We start from the raw sequence: 21372 nt of genomic DNA on the forward strand, positions 1-21372 counted from the left end.
ACACAAAATAATTCAATGTGAAAGAAAAGTAAAAATAAAAATGAGTCTTTTTCTCCCTCCCCTTAAAGGGATAGCAGGGAAGATCTTTGGAGGTGCTGACCTGTGCATTTAAACAGGAGGGAGAGATGAAACGTGAAAAGACCTGGTTTAAGCAGTGAGATGCTGCCCTCCTGCTTGAAGCACACAGCCTGCTAAATCTGGACGTACATTCAGCTGTTCTGGACAAGAAGGCAAGACCAGGACACTGCCCATTGACCATGGGCGTGTGCACACTCATGCGTGTGTGTGTGTGTGTGTGTGTGTTTTCCTGCCATGATTTGCCGTAGAAATAAAAGTAAAACACAGCAGCAATCCAGCAGGAGTTCATCTGTCAGGGTAAAGGACATTTCGTGCTTTACACCCTTACTGGATTCACTTACCAAACAGCACCCCTCCTCCAGAATAGAAGTGTACTGGGTGGCTGGCCTCCAAGGGATTAAGATATTGATTTTCAATCTATTTCCCTAGTGACAGAGCCTACTGACAACAAGAAAAATGCTCTTGTAGTAAGGACTCGTTTCAGCTCCCATTTTTAATCTTATAAACATGGGCTTATAAGAGTAGAATGAAAACATCTTGAGGTTTTCATCTTGGTGCCTGGATACAAAACTGGCCGGAACTCTGGGTTTAGAGACAAATGAATGGAAAGTAAGAAATGGTTTCGTTTTTAAATAAAGCATTTTTTAAAAAGTAAAGAGAGCCCGAAAGAGAATCTCTCAAATGCCACAGTGGCCTTGGAATCAGAACCCCTGTACTTCTCATCTCGGTCCACACATCGCAGAGGCTGGGATGGCTAATTACTGGTCACTTGGGAGAGTGTAGACAAAGCTCTGCGAAGGGTTTAAAATCCGAGCTAGGGCTACTGTTAGTAATAATCACAAATTACCCACTCCTTTAAAATACTTGCATAGATCCACTTCATCTATCGTTACATACCTTCACAAGGGTCACTGACTAATTAGAAAGAGATATTCAAACTCATTTTACTGCCATCCATTATGATTTTATTGTTAGGAAGAGACTCATTTAATCCAGTAGGTGATTCTCTAACCAAACCTGGCCTTTGTCTTTGCCCCAGGATAATGACTCATTAAATTAGTACCAACACCATGTAGCCCCAATCATACCATAAGGGCAATGAACAATCGACCTGGCAGAGAATTTACCTACCGAAGGCTCAACCAAAATGTTAAAAAAAAAAAAGGTAAAGAAAACTGGTCCAATTCTGGCTTTTGTTTGGCATTTTATCTGAGGCTGAGTTCACCTCCTTAATGAAGGGGAGCTCTAAAAGCCAGCCAGCTGCCTCGAAATAAGCTGAATCTTAAGAAAGCGCGCCTGGGAGATCGGCAACTATCTTCCTTTTTAAAAAGGGCTCAGTGGGCAGAGGCTTTCTGAGGACAGCCTGCTGAGAAAGGGATGATAAAAACCCAGGTGCTGGGGAAGCAGCCCTCAGCCGTGGAAAAAACGGCCCAGGAGGGAGGAGAGCTGGGCTTCCGGTCAGGCAAGTGGCCTCACTCCAGAGGGGAAGTGAGAAAGATACTCTCGGAGAGTCCGCTCGGCTCAAAATGACTGTAGGGCCATCTGTCTCTAGGCAAAAGTGCCCCATTCAGACGTGAGCCCTGCGAGGAAGCCATGGCCATCCTGACATGAGATACAGCACGTGCTGAGTCTCAACCCAGGCTTCATTCTTTCTTCACGCTCCACGCTGCTGGAGACCCTGCACATGTGATTCTACTTCCAAACTCCAAAGCCCAGGGGAAGGAGAGGAGGCTGCGGCCTCCTGTCCCTACTCAGCTGAGAACCCACAAATGAAGGTCCTCAGATGTGAGGGCTGCTCTTGGAACAGGATTTTTCCTGTTCTTACCGGCATCAGAAGCCCTAATTGTTTACAAAATGGAACAAAATGTAATGAACCAAAAGGTATTGCGGGCAAAGAAACCGAGGTTCTGGATTCCAGGGCTGGAGTCAGAATACAAGGTCAAGTCTGGGCCTCTTCCACGCTTGCAAAGAGTCCCTACCATCCGTGCTTGGCAGCATCCCAGCGGGACTTCATTGAGATATAATTTACACTTGTCACCCACCTGCCTAAAAGCCTCCAGGGGTGGTGTTTCCATGGTGTGTGTATGGAAAACATTTGGGTACTTTACTATCTGCTATACTTCAATTTTTTAAAACTTAAAAAAAAAAAAGAAAACAAAAAACCCCACACCCTCCAGCAGTCTGGGGATAAAACCCAACCTCCTTCCCAGGGTCTTCGAAGGTCCCCATAAGCCCGCCCCGCCTCCCTTCTGAGGGACCTCACACGCCCTCCCCACGAGCACCGGCCTTCCCTCTAGTCCTTCAAGCGTGTTCCTGCATCGGGACCCACACTGCAGGTCCTCAGCCACTGGTGTCATCTCATCTCTCCACTCTTCCTCTGGCACATCTATCACACACGGTAATGCTGTTGTTACGTGCAGTTTTTATTTGTTTATTATGTGTCTTCTTCCATGAAACTAGGGATTGGGCCCGCCTTGCTCCCCAACCTGTTTCTGGCTCACAGCGCTACGTCTGGTATACAGAAGGCACTCAACACTCTTTGTGGGATCACAGGATGCCCTCTGGCCACGTGCCTCTGTTCCCCCGTCTGTGAGATGAGCACCACCTCTGTGGCAGGCCCGTCTTGGAGCAGATGCTGAGAGGACTCATAGGGACAGTCTCCCCCCTCCTTGTTCCCAAGTTAAAGAAATAACACTTTTGTCCACGTGACCAATTATTGAACGATTGAGAACCGCTAATCCTTAGCCGCTGGGGGGAGCATCCCCATCTCATCTGCCTATTTTTTTGAGGCGGATCTGCCTCAGTTCCTTTACCTGATCCTCAAAGGCCTTTATTAGTCTTCAGTCCTGAAATCTGGGGGCCTGAACTTGCATTTTGAGATGGTTCCAAGACCTCCTCCCGCTGACTACGTTATTTCAAATCACGTTTTACAAATTCTCGACCCCAGGGAGCTACTCGTGCGTATAAAAAAATGAGATGTCAAAACAGTTTACCTATGATGTTCACCGTACTATCCACTTCATGTTTTATAGCTGAAGTCAGGGCCGCATACTCAGGAGAAAGATCACTTACTCCATTACTAAGCCCCAAAGATGACTCAACTGGTTCTTGCTAGGAAGAAGAAAAGAAAAAAGAATTGAGAACACTTCCTTTTCCCTCCCTGTGCTTAGCTTAAATTCTACCCTCCGTCCACTTTCTTTAATGCCAAGGTCACGTTCGTCTCCCAAACGCAGTCCCTACGTGTTTTAAATCAGCCTGGAGCTTAAGAAGCACATTTCTGCGTAGAGTGTCTCGCCAAGGGTTCCCTTTCTTTCCTTTTCCTTGGAGGAGACGGTATCCGTGCACCTGGCTTGCCCTCCTGAAATGCTTATCCCTGCACAAGGCAGCCCTGGGGTTAAGCGGAGCTGTGTTACTGCCTAGGCAAAGCACCTTGCTGCTGAGATCCCGACTCATCCTTCTCTGAGGGAGGGGTGCGTATAAGACTCAGCTCCTGGCTTTCTCTCTAAGGGAGGAATCTTGCCACCTCTTTTTTAACTTCGGAGGAAAAGCTCTGCCTCAACTATCAGCCCAAGGACGAAATCCAGAGGACGTGGTGGATGAATTCTTCTTGGATAGGGTTTGCTCTGGATTCTGGCCACTTGAGCATCCTGCCCCAGGGTCGGGGGCAGGTGGCCGGTCACACGGGCCAGACTCATAGCCAAAGCCTCCGTCACCCCGTGGAGTCCAGTGAAACAGCCCACACCCATGGCTCCGCAGGCATGCCTTCCGAATGCCCATGCAGCCCAAGAGGCTACACATTCATATTAATGAAACTAGGAGAGCAAACTCCTCTTCCTAAGCTTGGCTCTCAATTCTGCTTTATCCAAGTGCACCAGAGCCCTCCAACCTCTGAACGCGCCAACAGCTCTGGGAGAGCCAGCGCTGGAGTACACACTGACTTTCAGCGTTTTGATGAGAGAGCTTCTCCTCAAGGGGAGGTTACACTGGCGTCTATGACAGCAACAGAATCAGACAAAAAAAGCCACACGTGACAACTCCTGGGGAGACCAAACTGGAGAGGCGGAAAGAATAGAAGACAGGAGCAGGAGATCATGTGAGGTGGATATGACTGTGCTCTGAAAAATTTAGAGTGGATGCTGCAAGGCATGCTGGGTGTTCTTATCAATTTATGTGCTGCTTGGAACCAATGATGAACCCCACCCCCTCAGCAAATCTTAGGGAAGGAGGGGGAAATTACATCCTCCCTCCCAATCCCACCTGGCAAATTGCCGCCATGATAACCACGGCTTCAAAGACATCACCTCACTGTATAGCTCAGTTCTCAAAAAAATAAACAAACAAAAAATCATACACGGCAGGGTTGACCAGATGTACCAAAGGTTGAATCCAGGAAGGGCCCAGGACAGCCCCACTGGACAGAATGTTTATCCCTTTCTCCTGCAGCATCTCTTTGACAAATTCCGAAGAGTTTATCCTTTCTGGGAAGAAACTCCCTTGCCTGTGACTTGAGTCACCACTTTTCTCTTCCTTTAGAGGCAAACTCCTGACTGTGCACCTGCCTTCCCAGCATCACCTCACTGCACCACCATGAAGCCTGCAGTCTGGCTGCCACTCCACTTGTGGAATCAAGCTCCCAGCTCCTGGGGCTGGGGTGGTGAGATAGCCTGGCTTTGGAGTCACATGAGCCTGGGGCCCAAGTCTTCCTCTAGTTATAGGACTTTAGCCTCTTTAGTGATCTCTTAGGATGCTGCGGACAGCTGTAAACTGAGGACAGTAACAGGACCCACGTCATAGGGATAATGGGAAGATTAAATGAGATAAATATGCACCTGGCACCTATTATCTAAGGTCACCGATAAGACGCTACTATCCCAAATCCAGTGACCTTTGCGCAAGTCTCTTTCCCTCAACCCCACACTCTGACATCCAACAGGAAGGCCTGTACTCTCCATCCTTGGCAACAAAATCTGTTTCTCCACCTTTCTGATGGCATCCTTCTCCCTGGCTTCCTCAATGGCCCCCTTCCCACCCCACCCCCCATCATGCCCCACGTGTCATCTTCTCTCCCTTCCACCTCTTCAATCCCCAAAAGGAACTAAGAACGTTTTAAGGAATTATGTAAAGAACTGCTCGTTTTCGTGGGTTTCTTTTGTTGCCAAGTTATTATTCACTCATTCTGCTTCTAGGCTTCTTATAAAGGTAATGAGGGAGTCAGACTTGCATATATTTAAAAACCTAAATTATTCTGATTTCTCAGTTGGAGACTTCAAAAGAGTTTCACATGATCTACAGTGTAATTAGTGGCAAGTGATACTTCTATCACACTACACTTGAGAAAACTATGACTCATAGATGAAATTAGTTTTCCAAGACCACACTGCTTTTACTCTGAGGAGATACAGGAACTGAACTCACATCTTTGGTCAGGCAACATGGTCCAATTCCAGTAGCTTCTGTCTTAATAAACCCTTGGATCCTGTACTAATGCCAATGGAGATTGAGACTGAACTATTTTCAACATTGTTCTACTCCCCAGATCCCCACCTTGCCTCTTGCACTCCTGCAACGAAACAGAATACTCTACCAATGGAGACTGAGTTGGACTACTCTGAACATTGTTTTACCTCCTCCCATCCCCACTTCCAAAATAACCTGCCGATCTCCAAGTCTTCAGTGCAAACCTTCTCACTGGTTTTAGAAGGACAATATAGCAGATTGTATACTGAAATGTAGCCAGCACCTCCCTGAAAGGTCTCCATCCAGGGTGCAGAAAACCAGGGACCTTCACTACACTCAGTTGAAATTTTTGAAATGACTAGAATAGGAAGATTGAAACCTAAACTATGTTTTTTTTTTTTTTTTTTTTAAAAAGCAAGGAACACAAATTAAGAAAATGGGTGCACATTTCTCTACAGAACATGTACAGAGAGATCCTGCAGGTCACGAACGGCCTTTGCCCACAGCGTCTTCTGCTTCTCTGTGATGCCCACTCCTGCCCTGTCCCCCGCCTGGCTGTACCATGACCTGTCCTGGTGAATCCTGAACTAGCCTCCTCTTTCTGTTCCCTTTCTTACTTTAGATATAGGCTCTCCTGTAAATCACCTTGCCCCAAAGAAAACCAAAAAACAGATTGTACTTGGGTTCAGACCGCTCCATGATCTATTAACTCTGCCAAATATTTATGCCCAAGAACCTTTCTTCTCATTATAGAATCCAAGGTTTGTTCTACAGTTTAAGGGATTTTAGGCAAAAGCAAACCAGCACAAGAGAGCGTGCAGGGGCAGGGGCAGGGGCAGCCTTCCTTAGACCTCTAAAATAATATTCCTTTGGTTGGTCTCAAAGCCATGCTTGCTGGAGGAGCTTGGGGGTGGGCCGAATAGAGGACAACCAAGGCCACTCATTCTGTTGCCACAGCCCTTGTCTACATGTCCCCTCCTTTGAGGCCAAATATAATGGCTGTAAGACCATTTCCCATCCCCAACCTCCAGAAAGGCCCTAATTCATCTGTGCAAAGCCAGTCTCCTGAAAGCCAAATTTAAGGGCATCTCTAGGTCTCTCTACCAACAAAATCTCAGGCTGACAGCTGGGCTTCATGAAAGTCAAAGTCGGCCCGGGGAACTGCACACTCTATACCTCGGAGGCCCCGAGGCCACTAAGAACAGGAGTGCAGCTGAAACAGGCTGCGGCCTCCTGCCCAGCCCTAGGACACCTTCCTCCCTTGGAACTAGGCCGTCTTCATTCTCTTCCTCACTGCTCCCACTGCAACTTCCCCTTAGACTTCTTTCTTTGGTTGGCTTTTCTCCTCGTTTTCTCCTTGGGTCTCCGTGTTCATTTCATGTAGCTTCCCTCTTGGAGAAGGCATCTGTTCCCACGGCCTCCAACATCGTTCTTGGGCAAATGACCACACACCTGGCGTCCAACACTCACCCGAGCTCGGTGCCTGTCAGATCCCACTGTCCACCTGGTGTCTGCTTTAGAGGGCCCTCTGCCCTTTCTAGCCCACTACGTCCACAGTTAAACTCACCCTCTTCTCCACAAAACATGCTCCACTTCCAACATCCCCTCCAGGAAGCTTGAGAAGTCAGGGCCACCTCTTAGATCCACACCTGGCTTCCTCCTCCCACCTCTTCTTCCAGGGAAATGTCTCCTCTCCATTCCAACTGCCACCATCTTCACCTAAACTCTCTACTGCAGTCTCTGCCCCCCATCTGCTGCTTCCCATCACGGTGAGAAAAACCTCCCTTAAATATCAACCCCTCCATGCTCCAGAGCCTTCCCAAGGAGTTCAGCTGTGCCTTATCTCACAAAAGCATCCACGGAGGTTACTCTGCCAACCAGTTTGCAGACTGCGCTCTGAGCAGTCCTCCCAAGAGCTACCAGGAGGAAAGCGAGGCACCAGAGTGGGCAGGGCAGGCCCCCCACCTGCTCCCTCCAGGGCAGCTCTGATTTCATCTCTTGAAAGTTCAGGTGGGTTGCCGGCGTGAGGCTTAAAAACTGAAGACCCCTTGCAACCCATGGAAAGATCACTCCAGTATCAGCCCTGACAGGTGGTCGGTCATTCAGCCTGTCTTTGGACAGTGACAGGGAGCATATTGTTGCATATTCCAGCTCAAGTCACTGTGGGCGGTGAGAGCTCTATTAGAAAGTTCTGCTCAGCCAATACCTGCTTTTCTGTAACCTCCACCCAGAGGCCTGCACTCAGAACTAATACAGATCAGTCCTAGTCTTTACCAAGTGACATTAGAGACAGTCCCTGATCATGTTTTCCATCATCACACCGATGTTTTAATCTGGAAGCACTTCACAGCTTCGAAGCACGCATATGTCCTCTGCAAACAATCCTCTGAGGCAGGAAGTATTAATTCCGAATCCTCCCTACCTACATGCCTCTGTTTCCCCTTGTACCCTCACTCAGGCTCTGGCTCTAATGAAGCCGGTGTCCTGACTCATCCAGCGAAGACCAAACAGTAGCTCTGATCTCCAGGGCTTCACGTATGATCTGGTGCTGGGGAATGTCCACCAATACACTGGAGAGTCCCCCGAGGCCTGGATCAGAGCCCACAGCTTCCGAGAGGCTGAGAGGCACTGAGGGCAGTGAAAGAGCACAGGTTCTGAGGTTGGACTAACCCGGAATCAAATCCCAATTCCATAAAGCGGAGCAACTCTGGGAAAATTACTCAACATCTTTGTGCCTCCATTCCCACGTATGCAAAAGAGAGAAACCCTGCCCATCACAGGAAGAACTAAATGAGATAATAATCAGAGCTGAGAACCGGGTAGGGGCTCCAAAACGTCAGCCACCACCTTGCTGCTTTATCCACCTCTGTCCTTACTGATCTTGGCCTTGTGACATTTTCTGAAACACCAATATGCTCTGATGATGTCCCATCTCATACAGCTCACTACTGTGTTTCTTACTCTTATTTCCTTAGACAGCCAGTTACCTCCACGCAGGCAGGGCTTAGTTCAACTAAAAGATGGCTCACTGAGTGCACAGCATATACTCCCAAAGAGAACATCAGGGGATATAGGGGCAGCATTTCTGCACATATTACATGGTCAAGGAGCCTTGGGTCTCCCAGTTTCAGGGAAGCTATTTAGGGAGGAGACAAAGAGCACAGAGATAAATTGCCTGAATAGCCCAAGAAATATTCTGACAGTGGGCCTGCGTGCTCTAAACGTCCTTTGCTAGTTAAAACTTCAACTTGATCAACTCTACTCCAATAAAAAAAATTAATTAAAAAAAGATTAGGATTTCTTCAGGTATCTTAAAAAAATTCAACTTGAATTAAAGGAAGATTGGGAAGAGCTTGTTTTAATAGCAAATTTTCATACCTAGTTACTACATACAAGACAGACTTTCTCTGCGGAAGAAACCAACCTAGTCTACCCAGTTGCATATATATATATATATATATATATATATATATATATATATATATATGCACAGAACAGAAAACTCAGAGCTTAGGTGTTTGACAAACAATAAAAAGTAATGTATTAATAGCTCAGTAAGGATAAGGTCCTTTATATATATAATTCCAGACAACCTAGAGAATTAACTTTGAACCACTCTACAGAAACATGAACGCTGTGCAGTCATGAACCACAGAACCTGGGGAGCCCGCTCGCCTTATCCACGTTCTGAGGCTTCATCATAGGACAGATGCGAGTAGATTTAAATTCAAAAGTTTTCCGATGAAAATCACCTGTCTTCTGCTGAAGGAACAATGTCTCTATGAGGGCCATGTTTTGGACACTGACCATGTCTACATCACAGGAGGATTTCTCACTGTACTCTCTGCTGGGCCCCACATGGCTGCACCTAAGAGGAAATCTCTCACTTGCTTCCCTGGGTCAGTGCGGTGTCTGGCCATGTGGAAAACACTGCCATCGGTGATGTGACTGCAGATGTCCTTTACTTACAAGAACACCATGTGTCATCAATTCTAAGGAGCACATTCCTCACATTTCCACACCCCTGAAATGGGACGTGCCCTCTAATCAATTCTGTGTCATGATTTCACTGCAAGCAGTTTTTTCTTGCTTACAGATACATAAAATAACGGTGCATCTTCCAATCGATGGCATCTGATATTCAGTGAAGTCTGGTGGTTATGTTTGAGCAAAGCTGGTTGAAAAGTGAACATCTGTTACTCCATTTTCATTTCTCCATTAACTGAGATTGCAAAATTAAATCTGCATTCTAAACCCCCCACTCCCTCCTCCCCATATATTACATTTATTTATGCATCTATTTAGTCAACAAACACTCATTCATCTATTCAGTGATCATATATGTATTAATTATCTGTTCTGTACCAGGCACTGAGCTAGATGCTGTGAAACTAGCAGCAAATATGGTACAGTTGTACTTAAGATTATAGCAGATTCTTCAAAATCACATATCTGTGGAAGTTACACTTTTCTGACTAAACAACAATAATCAGAATGTAGGGCCTAAAAAGATCCAAACTGTGGGGAACTTGCTACAACAAATAACAGGGTTTTTTTCATTCCAAGAAAAAATAAATTTTTTTAAAGTAATCTAGGGGAAACCTATAGGTTAAAAAAACTTAAGAGACATATCCAAAAATCACAACATGTGGACCTTATACGGATCTTGATTCAAGTAAACAGACTGTATCAAAATTATGACACTTATGAGACAAATTGGAAATTTGAACACTGACTGGATGTTTGATGTTTTTGAGGAACTACTGTTAATTTTTTCGGATGCAATAATGATACTGTGTTATTTTTAAGGAGTGTCTATCTTTTAAAGATATATACTGACGTAGTCATGAAAGAAATAAGATGTTTGGAATCTGCTTTAAAATATTGGGCTGAACCATATGAAATTGTTTTTGTAAGTCAAAAATGGTTGAACATCTGCAGTTTCATATTGGATGTATGGAAGTGGAGGGAGGTACTAATGAGACAAAATGGCCACGAGCTGATTAATGCTGAAATCAGGGTGACGGTCTATGAAGTACGTTTGACTCACTTGCCTCCTTCCTGTATAAAGTTTTTCCATAATAAAAAGTTATAACAAAATGAGGCTTATACTATGCTATATTTCAAATAAGTCACCAACTAAAAATACTGGAAGTGGAAACTGGAGGTCTCACTGCTAAAACACTCTAGCTAAAAAATTGATTTTCCGTTGCAGGAGTAAATGTGTCTAAAACTTTAACAATTTACCTAAGTTTTCCCTCTACCTTCACAATTCAAACTGAAGTACATTTTTTGGGTATTATTTTCCGATTATTTTGACTAAGTGGCTTGCTTTTAAACATTGTGCTGTCTGGGCAATTTGGTTTTTCCTTCAAGAGTTATTCTAGAGTAGAAACCAGAATGCTTGGCATCTCTTTTAAGTTCAGTTCTAAATAACCGTGCGAACTTGGCCACATGTTCCACTGCCCTTGGGTCTATGTCACTCAACTTTCTCGAGCCTCTGTTTCTTCATCTGCAAACAGGGCACGGTGAAACAGACAATCTTCTCTCTGATGGTCTATGAGTCTGGACTGCAGTGTCTGCTCTTCGCTTAGCAACTTGAGCTCACCCTCGATTTTGCATGGGATATTTGGCAGTTCTCTGGCTATTGAACAAGGGCCACCTAATCTACACAAAGACCCTCACACTGCAGTGGATTTCAGACTACACAGCCCACTGAAAAGCTCACACACACAAACGCATCCCTACGGAAAACTTTTGGAAGTTATGAAAGCTGGTTCTATAGTACAGCAGGAAAAAAAACTATTGAGATCCACACGAATAGAGGGCTTGAACAGACCTCTGTGTCCCCAAACTAATGGCTTGTCTTGGAATATATGCATACATACATACATTCATACACACATACTGGGTTGGCCAAAAAGTTGGCCAACACAATACATATATATAAATATAGGTAATACATTCTAATGTAAGTATATACTATTTAATGTACTTTAAAAAATATTTAATGGCCTGAAAATCTACTTAATATCATCAGATGGTTGCTGGAGCTTAGCTGGAACTAAGTGACATGCTGGCAACAGTTGCAGGGACCAGATGGAGGCTTGAGACTGTCAAGCTCAGCCTGGATTTGTGAGTTCATTCATAAATTGCTCAGGGAAGTTGGATGAAGCAGGGGATGTGTGTACTTGAGTCTACAAGTGGGTACATGCCAAAGAGGAGACGTGTAAAGCACATGAAACACAACAGCAAAAGAAGCAAGATTAAATACTTCACAGAGATCACATCACTTATTTTTATGAGACAGAATATGAATCAGTAGTATGATCACAACTCTGGCCTCCTCTCTGAACAAAGATTACCTTGATGTGCTTCACTCTGTCTTCTTTTTCTGTCTTTGGTTTCTTTCCTGTGGCAACAAAAATAGTTCTGGATTAATTCATGAAGAACAGAGAGGCATTTTCCCTAAGTTAAATTCTTTCTGAAACTCTCAATGAACTTATTGCTTTAATCTGTACATGGCCAAGATCCCAAATGCTTCTTTGACTGCTTTGGGGGGGCCCTGAGAGTCATTTTCCCCAGCCAGGTAAGAGCAGAATTATCATCCACAACGGGAACGAGGGTTGCATCCTTGCTGTGACTACAGATGTGGAAATAAAGAAATCACAAAGGCACTATAAGGTATATCAAGCGATCATTGTTTTAGTCAGTAAATATTGTTATCCACCTTTCTTAGAAGGTCGTTCAGATAAAGGCAACATTCGGTAGACTCGGAAGGCGTTGTTTCCTTTCTTTATGCTTTTATCTTTGACTTCTTCAATGTCAGGCAGAGAGTTCATGGCACATCGAAAATTCGCCTTCCATGTTTTTGGATCAGGTTTATCTACTCCTGGTTGATGCTTTCCTAACAAAATAGTTGAAAGAATCAAGGTTAAGAAAAAGAGGGGGAAAATTATTTCTAGAGTAAAAATGTCTGGAGACAGGATTGCTGGCAGGTAGTACAGAGAACCCTTTTAATTCTAGGCCACACCTACAGTGAGCAAACCTCCTGGTTTATTTGGGGCTGAGCAGGTTCTTGGGATGCAGGAATTTCTGTTTTAAAACCTGACGGTTCCAGGCAAACTGGGACAAACTGGTCACCCTGCCTCTACGAAACAGCTTGAGAGAAAATTATAATGGTAGAAGAACGGAGAATCAAGGTAAGGAAGAGACAAAGCTAGGAGGCCAGTAGACCGACAAGCACAGGCAACTGGAAGGTCTCTTTTTCATCTGACTCTCAAACATTAAGTAAAAGTCCGTTCCTGCAAATAGCTGGCTAGTTAAATTTTGTTATAAATAAATATAATCTTGACTACCTTTGGGGTAGATAAATTTGACCCAAGTTTATATGACACAAAACAAATAAGTTCTATATTCCCCTGGTACACACCTGGGGAACTTCATCAGAAAACCACATTTACAGGAAATTTAAGGACTAAGTTTTCTATGGAATGGGTTGAGCATCACTTCTTTTTTTAAAAAATAAATTTATTTATTTGTTTGTTTGTGGCTGCATTGGGTCTTTGTTGCTGCACATAGGCTTTCTCTAGTTGCAGAGAGCGGGGGCTACTCTTCGTTGCGGTGCGCAGGCTTCTCATTGCGCTGTCTTCTCTTGTTGCGGAGCACGGGCTCTAGGCGTGCAGGCCTCAGTAGTTGTGGCTTGCGGGCTGTAGAGCGCAGGCTCAGTAGTTGTGGTGCACGGGCTTAGCTGCTCCGCGGCATCTGGGATCTTCCCAGACCAGGGCTCGAACCCGTGTCCCCTGCATTAGCAGGCGGAATCTTAACCACTGCGCCACCAGGAAAGCCCGAGCAACACCTCTGAGTGATGCAGGCTGTACCCCACATGTCCTAGATGTGCCTGGGAACAAGTCCCAGGTTTATCAGAGCTATTTTCATGAAGTCATAAGCCAGGAGATTTTTTTTTTTTTTTTTTTTTTTTTTTTTTTTTTGCCAGGAGATTTTATATATGTAGTAAAAATAAACGATAGCTAACAGTCTACAGTATAACTGAAATTTGCCAAGAGAGTAGAACTTAAACATTGTCACCAGAAAACAATGTACACTTTAAATATTTTGCAATCTAATTTGTCACTTATACCTAAAGGCATGAAAACAACCACAAAAAAGCAACAGTGCCGGGCTCTATAAACAATGCGGGGTTAATACCTGTATGGATGGCCCAGTTTCTAAAGAGCGGTGCATCTTTTTCCACATCCCACCCGTGTCTAGCTGCATGCATCCAAGGGATCTGAAAAATCTTCTTTTCCTGAAAAAAAAATAAATCAATAAGCACTGCAGCCCTGGGTTTCAGGCCACCATGGCAGAGGATTATAGCTAGTTCTAGCTAGGAAGATTCCCTGCTAAGTATCACTGGGTTTGCTGAGTATCTACTGTAAACCAAACCCACTTCCCCACTGGGCCCCAAACCTTGACAGTCTACCAGGTGAGATTGAGAGGCAAGTGGAGTCTGGTAGGATAAAAATAAATTCCAAGGTCAACGGTGATGATTTGGGAAATGCCAATGTGCCTCCTTTCCTTTCTAGGAACACAGGTAACTGGCCATTTACTGAAATTTCTAATGCTTAGTCTTATCATCTACTCCCATCACTTGGTAAAGAGGAACTCCTTCTGCCTTAGGTAAATTAAAACTTAGGCAACTCTCCAAATGAACACTCACTTTGCCGCTAAAGGGAAGTTGAGGGTGTCTGAGGCCATTGTCACAGAGACTAATTATCTCAATCTGCTCACGCAGCCAACAGAAATAAAAGATTTTGTTCTAATCCCTATGTGTCTACTACCCTGCATGAAATAGCAATAAATGCAAACGAAGATGTACCAATTATACGAAGATGATACTCCTTTTCTGGAAAGAAGTCCCTCGAGTACTGTTCTTATAGCAGACCCTCTCCATCTCTCTTATATCCCAAGAGGTAACTCAAAATTGCTTAGAATCAATCCTGGCAAACATATGATTAGAAACCAGTGCTTTGGAAACAAAGTCACACTTGTAGTAAAACTACTTATGTGAAACTTGGTTCACTTGGCATGTTCACGTGGTCTCAGTTTTGATTTTTGCAACACCCTAACGAGCTGTGCGTATGTTATTTTTTCCGCTTTACAGTTGAGGAAACTGGGAACTTACAGTAGTAAGTATCTGAATTCAAAACCGAGGTCGTGTAATCCCATATTCAGTCACTTATTCATATCACCCGTTGTCTCCCAGGGTTTAGATTTAGAAGATTTCCTGTCCTTCAACAGATCTGTTGACTTGGACTCCATGGAGATTAAAACCCAGGAAAACCATATTTTTTTAAGCTCTTAAGGTAGGTCTGATAATCTCTAGGTATGCAGATCTCTGCACAATACACTGGAGCAGGAAGGAAAATGTCAGTAGGGATTTTCCACCACTTTGGTCTCACACAATGCAAGATACAAACGGTCCCCACCGACCCAAAAGGGACTTGGCCCTCCCCACAGAACATATTGCAAAGCCTGAACTGAAAATATGTCAGAACATTTGAGATCTCCTCAGAACTGTTAAAAGGGAACATTCTATGTATTTAAAACTTGGTCAGTAAAGAAGAACTGAAAGCGAGAGATTTTTCGTAATTCCCTCCTGGTTCATGCTGTAGCATCCACTGAGAGAGGGCAGGGTTTCAGGTTGGCCAGACTCAAAAGGGCAGTGATCAGAAGAGGGCTGAGTGAGACTTTATTTCTTACTGTAGATGAAAAGAAGAGGGCAAAGTCACTTAATGCAGTGTCTGACGTTCACATGAAAGGGGAAAACGTGCAAATGAATTTATCTCAGTGAAAGAACTTTTCCTGAACTACACAACCAGAACCTAAAGGTTTATGCTTAAAGATACAGATCCTTAAAGAATCTGCTGGTGTACTTTCTTCTAGGACAAAGGAGATCTGGGGTGACACAATCTGAAATCTATCTCCTAAGACACAAAGTTGATTTTATAAGTAGATCTTTTCAAGCGTTTGCGTGTCTGCAGGCACACACACACACACACACACACACGCACACACCTCCCAAAACTAGTTTCCCAGAAACCATGCTCAAACCATGAAACCACAAAAGTAATGACTGAACCTAGCAATTATCCACCGTGGATCCTCTTTAAATGGGCAAAGGATGTGAATAGACCTTTTTCCAAAGAAGATAAATAAATGGCCAATGCGCACATGAAAAGGTGCCCAACATCACTAATCATCAGGCAGATGCCAAGTCAAAACAGCAACAAGATACCATTTCATATCCTCTAGGAAGGCTAGAATTTTTTTTATTTATTTATTTTTTTTTGCGGTACGCGGGCCTCACACTGTTGTGGCCTCTCCCGTTGCGGAGCACAGGCTCCGGATGCGCAGGCTCAGAGGCCATGGTTCACGCGCCCAGCCGCTCCGCAGCACGTGGGATCTTCCCAGACCGGGGCACGAACCCTTGTCCCCTGCATCAGCAGGCGGACTCTCAACCACTGCGCTACCAGGGAAGCCCCGGCTAGAATTTTTTAAAAAAATAAACAGAAAATAGGAAGTGCTGGTGAGGATGCGGAGAAACTGGAACCCTCACACATCGCTGGTGGGGACGGAAAATGGCGCAGCCATTCTGGAAATCAGCTTGGCTGTTCCTCAAAAAATTAAACACAGGGCTTCTCTGGTGGCACAGTGGTTGGGAGTCCGCCTGCCGATGCAGGGGACATGGGTTCGTGCCCCGGTCCGGGAAGATCCCATATGCCACAGAGCGGCTAGGCCCGTGAGCCGTGGCCACTGAGCCTGCGCTCCGCAACAGGAGAGGCCACAACAGTGAGAGGCCCGCGTACCGAAGGAAAAAAAAAAAAAAAAAAAAACCAAAAAAACCCAAAACACAAATTACCACATGATCCAATAATTTCACTCAAAGAATTACAAACAGCTGTCCATGCAAACATTTATACATGAATGCTCATAGCAGCACTATTCAACAAGAGTCAAAAGACTGAAACAACCCACAGGTCCACCCCCTGATGGAACAGAAAAAGAATGTGTTATACATGCATAAAATGGAATATTATTCAGCCACAAAAAGGAACACAGTATGATACGTGCTACAACAGGAATGAACCTTTAAAAGCACTGTGCTAAGGGAGAGACACCTTCCACCAAAGGCCACATGTTGAAAGAGTCCATTTATATGAAATATCCAGAAAAGGCAAATCCAAAGAGACAGACAGCAGATCAGTGGTTGCCACGAACCAGGGCAAGGAGAGTGGGAAGTGACTACCTCATGGCACAGTGCTTCCCTCTGAGGTGACGAAAAAGTTCCGGTCGCGGCGGCTACATAATACTGTGAATGTACTGAATGCCACTGGATTGCACGTTTTAAATGGTAAATTTTTTAAAAAGCTACATGTAACTTTTAACTAGTTTTTCAAATTGCAGAACTACGTTGAAAGATAAAGATGGCAAAACTCATTTTAAACCTGAAAGAGATTCTGACCAGCAAACATTCTGGTTGTATGGGACAGGGAGGGCGTTGCTCTGTGTAGACTCTGTGACATCAGGCTGTGCCATCAGAATCCCAAGCGCCGGGTCCCCACCCCTGGTGTCTACACACAGCGTGCACGGAAGGACTAAATGCAGTAGCGGAGCTACTCATGTTTAGATACATAGAGACCTCTGCCCACCTGCAGGCAGGAGAGAGAAGCCCGGCTCGAGTTGAGAAGACGAGATGATCTTGAGCAAAGCAGAGCAAACACAGCTTGGCCCCAAACGGAAACTAGTCCTCTTATCTCCCTGTGCCTCTTCACTCCCCCAATATTTACAAGATGTTCCGATGTCATTTGCTACTTTTGTTTGGACTTCTTACTTTGTTCCGAGATGACCTGATATTTACACAAGCACAAGCCTGCTCTCAAAGTGCAGAGCAGGAAAAGGTCGGGAGCTACCTGATGATCTCCCAGGCTTGGGGAGGGGCCTTGGTGCCTGGTCCAGGCAGATCTCCGGTAAGAAATAAGAACGTCAATAACCAGGGTTGGGGGGCTTCCCTGGTGGCACAGTGGTTAAGAATCCACCTGCCAGTGCAGGGGACATGCAGACCTGGTCCGGGAAGATCCCACATGCTGCAGAGCAACTAAGCCTGTGAGCCGCAACTACTGAGCCCACAAGCCACAACTACTGAAGCCCGTGCACCTAGAGCCTGTGCTCCACAACAAGAGAAGCCACCGTAATGAGAAGCCCGTGCACCACAACGAAGAGTAGTCCCTGCTCGCCGCGACTAGAGAAAGCCCGCGCGCAGCAACGATGACCCAACGCAGCCAGAAATAAATAAACAAAACAAAACAAAACAAAAAAACCAGGGTGGGAATCAATCGGAGCGACGAGAAAAACGGTGAACCTGAATGCAACCACCTCCTTCCTTCCTCAAAAAACAGCCCAGGGAAACCACAAGCAAAAATGAGGACAAATCCAGAACTGAGCTGGTCTCTTCAACAAGCCAATGGAGAGACGGAAAAAAGGGAGAGCGCACCATTCATAGTCAGGAACCAAACACAACCTGCGCACACTCTTTGGATTCTGATTGAACAAATCAATTGTAAAAAGATACCTGGGGAATACTCAAGGCATTCTGAATATGAACAGGGCAGTAATGACATTTTAAGTGACGATTACTTACGATTAATTTACGATTACCTATAGTGGTATTGTGGCTCTATAAGAAACCTTCTTGGATCTTATAGATGTACAGTGTCAAGGAGCTGCTTTACCACACACCCCACAGATCCTTTTTAAATGTTAATGATTGTTCAATCTAGATGTGAGTTTCAAATCTAGATGGGAATTTACTGCGCTATTCTTCCTAGTCATTAGATCATTCAAGCACACTATGTCTATTTGCAAATGTTCATAATAAAAAGTAACTGGCCCAAGCCACGACCCCTTTCAAGAACTAGTTCTAATATTGCTTTGCCAAACTTCCTCACCACTCCTCCAGAGGAACCCAGAGGACCCGTTCCATCACCCTCCACCCCTCATGTATTGAAAGGAGGAGGTGGAAACAAATTTAAGGCATTAATTAACCACCTATTTGTCTCTTGCTAAGAATGCACTGGGTTTGACGGCGCCCCCATTTGAGAGACACGTGACAGCTGCCAACCCCGTGTTCTTAAGTCTAATTATCTTAACAGAACAAAAACAGAGTCACTGATGTTCCTCCCCTTCAAGCGCCCATCATTCATCCATTCATTCTCAGCACGATGTTACCTCCTGGGTGTCGGGCACGAGGCCTGGCACTGAGCTCACAGCGACAACCAAGACAGCCCTGGTACCTGCCCTCTGGCACGGCCAGCCTGGAGTGCCTCACCATGAGGACTGACACTTGGAACATAGCTAAAGCACAAGTGAATGACAAAGTGCCGCAGACAGCACAGGTGCTCCAGGAGTCACAACAGGCTCCAGTGAGAGAAGAGAATTTGGAATGGCCTCAAACCACTCAAAACACGAACAGGGATTCTTTTTTTCTTTCTTTGCGGTATGCCGGCCTCTCACCGTTGTGGCCTCTCCCGTTGCGCGGCACAGGCTCCGGACGCGCAGGCTCAGCGGCCATTGGCTCACGGGCCCAGCCGCTCCGCGGCATGTGGGATCTTCCCAGACCGGGGCACAAACCCGTGTCCCCTGCATCGGCAGGCGGACTCTCAACCACTGCGCCACCAGGGAAGCCCACGAACAGGGATTCTTAGGCTTATGAATGGGCAGGAAATAACAGTAAGGTCTGAGTGAAATATTTCTGTGGACAGACGAACGCCAGCCAGCCTGAGTTGGCAGAAACCTATAAATAGACGCCCTGGGGAGCTGTGGGTACTGAGAGGAAATGCCCTGAGGCCACCTGAGGTCTACAGGGACAGGCACAGCTCTGTCCGCATTGGGCGCTCAGGCAGCCCACAAGCTCCTGGCACAGCGCCGTCCTGAGTGGTGCCGTGTACTGTAGCCACAGCACACCCTCCTTCCTTCAGCCTGGCCCACACCCAGCCCAGCAGAGGACAAGGGGACGGTCTCCTGTCCCTCTGTACCAGGGAAGGGAACTCACGAGCCAAGAGCCGGAGAGGGGTCAAGTGTTCACTTGCACCAAGAGGCACCCATTCACTTTCTGGTCCTCTATCCGAAAAACATGGGCACAGTGGCGGGAGGAAAAGGTGTCTCAGTGCAGAGTACCGGTGAGGAAGCTACCCTGCGAGGATGTATAAGTTCCCTACAGCCGTCGTAACAAACTGCCACCCACTGGGCGGCTTTACCACCACAGAAGCGGATTCTACCACTGTTCTGGAGGCCAGCAATCCAAAAGCAAGAGGGCAGCAGGGCTGCATTCCCTTCAGAGGCTCTGAGGAGAATCCTCCCTTGCGTCTTCCGGCTTCCGGCGGTTCCAGGTGTTCTTGGCTTGTGGCTGCATCACTCCAGTCTCCGCCTCCTCTTCCGTGGATGTGCGTCTCCTCTTCTGTGTCTTGTAAGGACTCTTGTCGTTGGATTGGCCCAGCGGGATAATCCAGGATGATCTCCTCCGCAAATCCTTATGTCAATTACACCCGCCAAGACTCTTTTTTTCAAATAAGTTCACATCCACAAGTTCTGGGGCTCGGGATGCGGACCTATCTTTTGAGGGGGCCGCCATTCAACCTACTACAGAGAACAAACTGTAGCACATCAAGCACCCACCTGGTACAGGAGACGCAGTGACACTGTGCGTGCGCCACTGCATCGAGCCAGCCAAAACGGGTGGGTGGGTTTTAAAAACAGAAAAAGCAAGACCAAACTTACTTCTCTTCGGAAATCAGCAACATCTGCTTTAATTTCACACCCTAAATCAATAATAGGCAATGTTACTTTGTTCTTCAAAATAGAATCCTACTAAACCTACAAGCCTTGGTTTCCTTGTCTGCAAAATGGAAAAAATAACAGCATCTACCCCATAGTGGTGATTATGGGAGTGAACGCACGATCTGGCGTAGAGAAGTGCCTGCACTTCACAAATTAGTTTTATTATGATCATTATCACTATCGTTATTCTTGTTCTTGAGGACCGTATGTCTCTTCAACTCTCCTTTGACTATCATCTCCCCTTTACTGACACCTCTGCATGCGCCCCTGCTAACCCAGCAGGACAAGGGGCAACCTGACTTGTCGTTTGTTTCTTTGCAACAGGCTAATTACAAAGCCCCTCCAGGATATAAACCTAAAACACTATAGACATTGCAAGCCTGGAAAAATATATTGTTTGCCATTAGACCTTAAAATATATGACAGGTCACGTGAAGTGAGCATACGCTTTACTTAAAGTATTTCTGTTTACTTCTACCCCATCTTGTTTCAGAAGGGACTCAGATCCATTCAAATACATACACTGTTACACTTAAAATAAGTGAAAAAATAGGTAAATGAGGGGAAAAGAACAAAAAGAAATAAGATCTGAGAGACAACTGAAAAAATAAAATGAAGCAAGGAGTAACATTAGTAAAAAAAAAGTATGCTGCAATATTTTGTACTCTTGTTAGGAGCGGCCACAATCTGGCTCGAAGCTCTGGAGCTGACCTGCTAAATTATTCATCGTGTCCTTAAGATTAAAAACGCAGAGGGGAGGCAGAAGAGGAAGACGACATTTGCTCCGAAGAACTGCAATTCCTGGTAGTGCGAGAGCAATCTCTCTCTCGGGCCATCTTAGAGAAAGCATGATGTATTCGTTGCTTTTCTAGATTTTAACTAAATGTTTTCAGGTGGTCTTTACTTTCACATCCAATGTCTTCCTGATTCCGCCATGAGAGG

At 45.4% G+C, this 21372-nt stretch overlaps 1 protein-coding gene across 3 annotated transcripts in view; it reads right to left on the reverse strand.

Moving 5' to 3' along the window:
• Positions 1–21372, reverse strand: part of IRF2 (interferon regulatory factor 2) — an 85384-nt gene that overhangs the window by 19007 nt on the left and 45005 nt on the right. For all 3 annotated transcript variants that reach the window (XM_032618163.1, XM_032618164.1, XM_032618162.1), the window contains 4 exons: positions 13744–13843; positions 12266–12442; positions 11901–11947; positions 3072–3189 (listed from right to left, as the gene is read on the reverse strand). In XM_032618163.1, the coding sequence (XP_032474054.1) occupies positions 3072–3189; positions 11901–11947; positions 12266–12442; positions 13744–13843 (442 nt within the window). The remainder of the gene's footprint in view (positions 1–3071; positions 3190–11900; positions 11948–12265; positions 12443–13743; positions 13844–21372) is intronic.

The sequence above is a fragment of the Phocoena sinus genome, chromosome 21 (genome assembly GCF_008692025.1).
Source record: "Phocoena sinus isolate mPhoSin1 chromosome 21, mPhoSin1.pri, whole genome shotgun sequence".
Lineage (NCBI taxonomy): Eukaryota > Metazoa > Chordata > Mammalia > Artiodactyla > Phocoenidae > Phocoena > Phocoena sinus.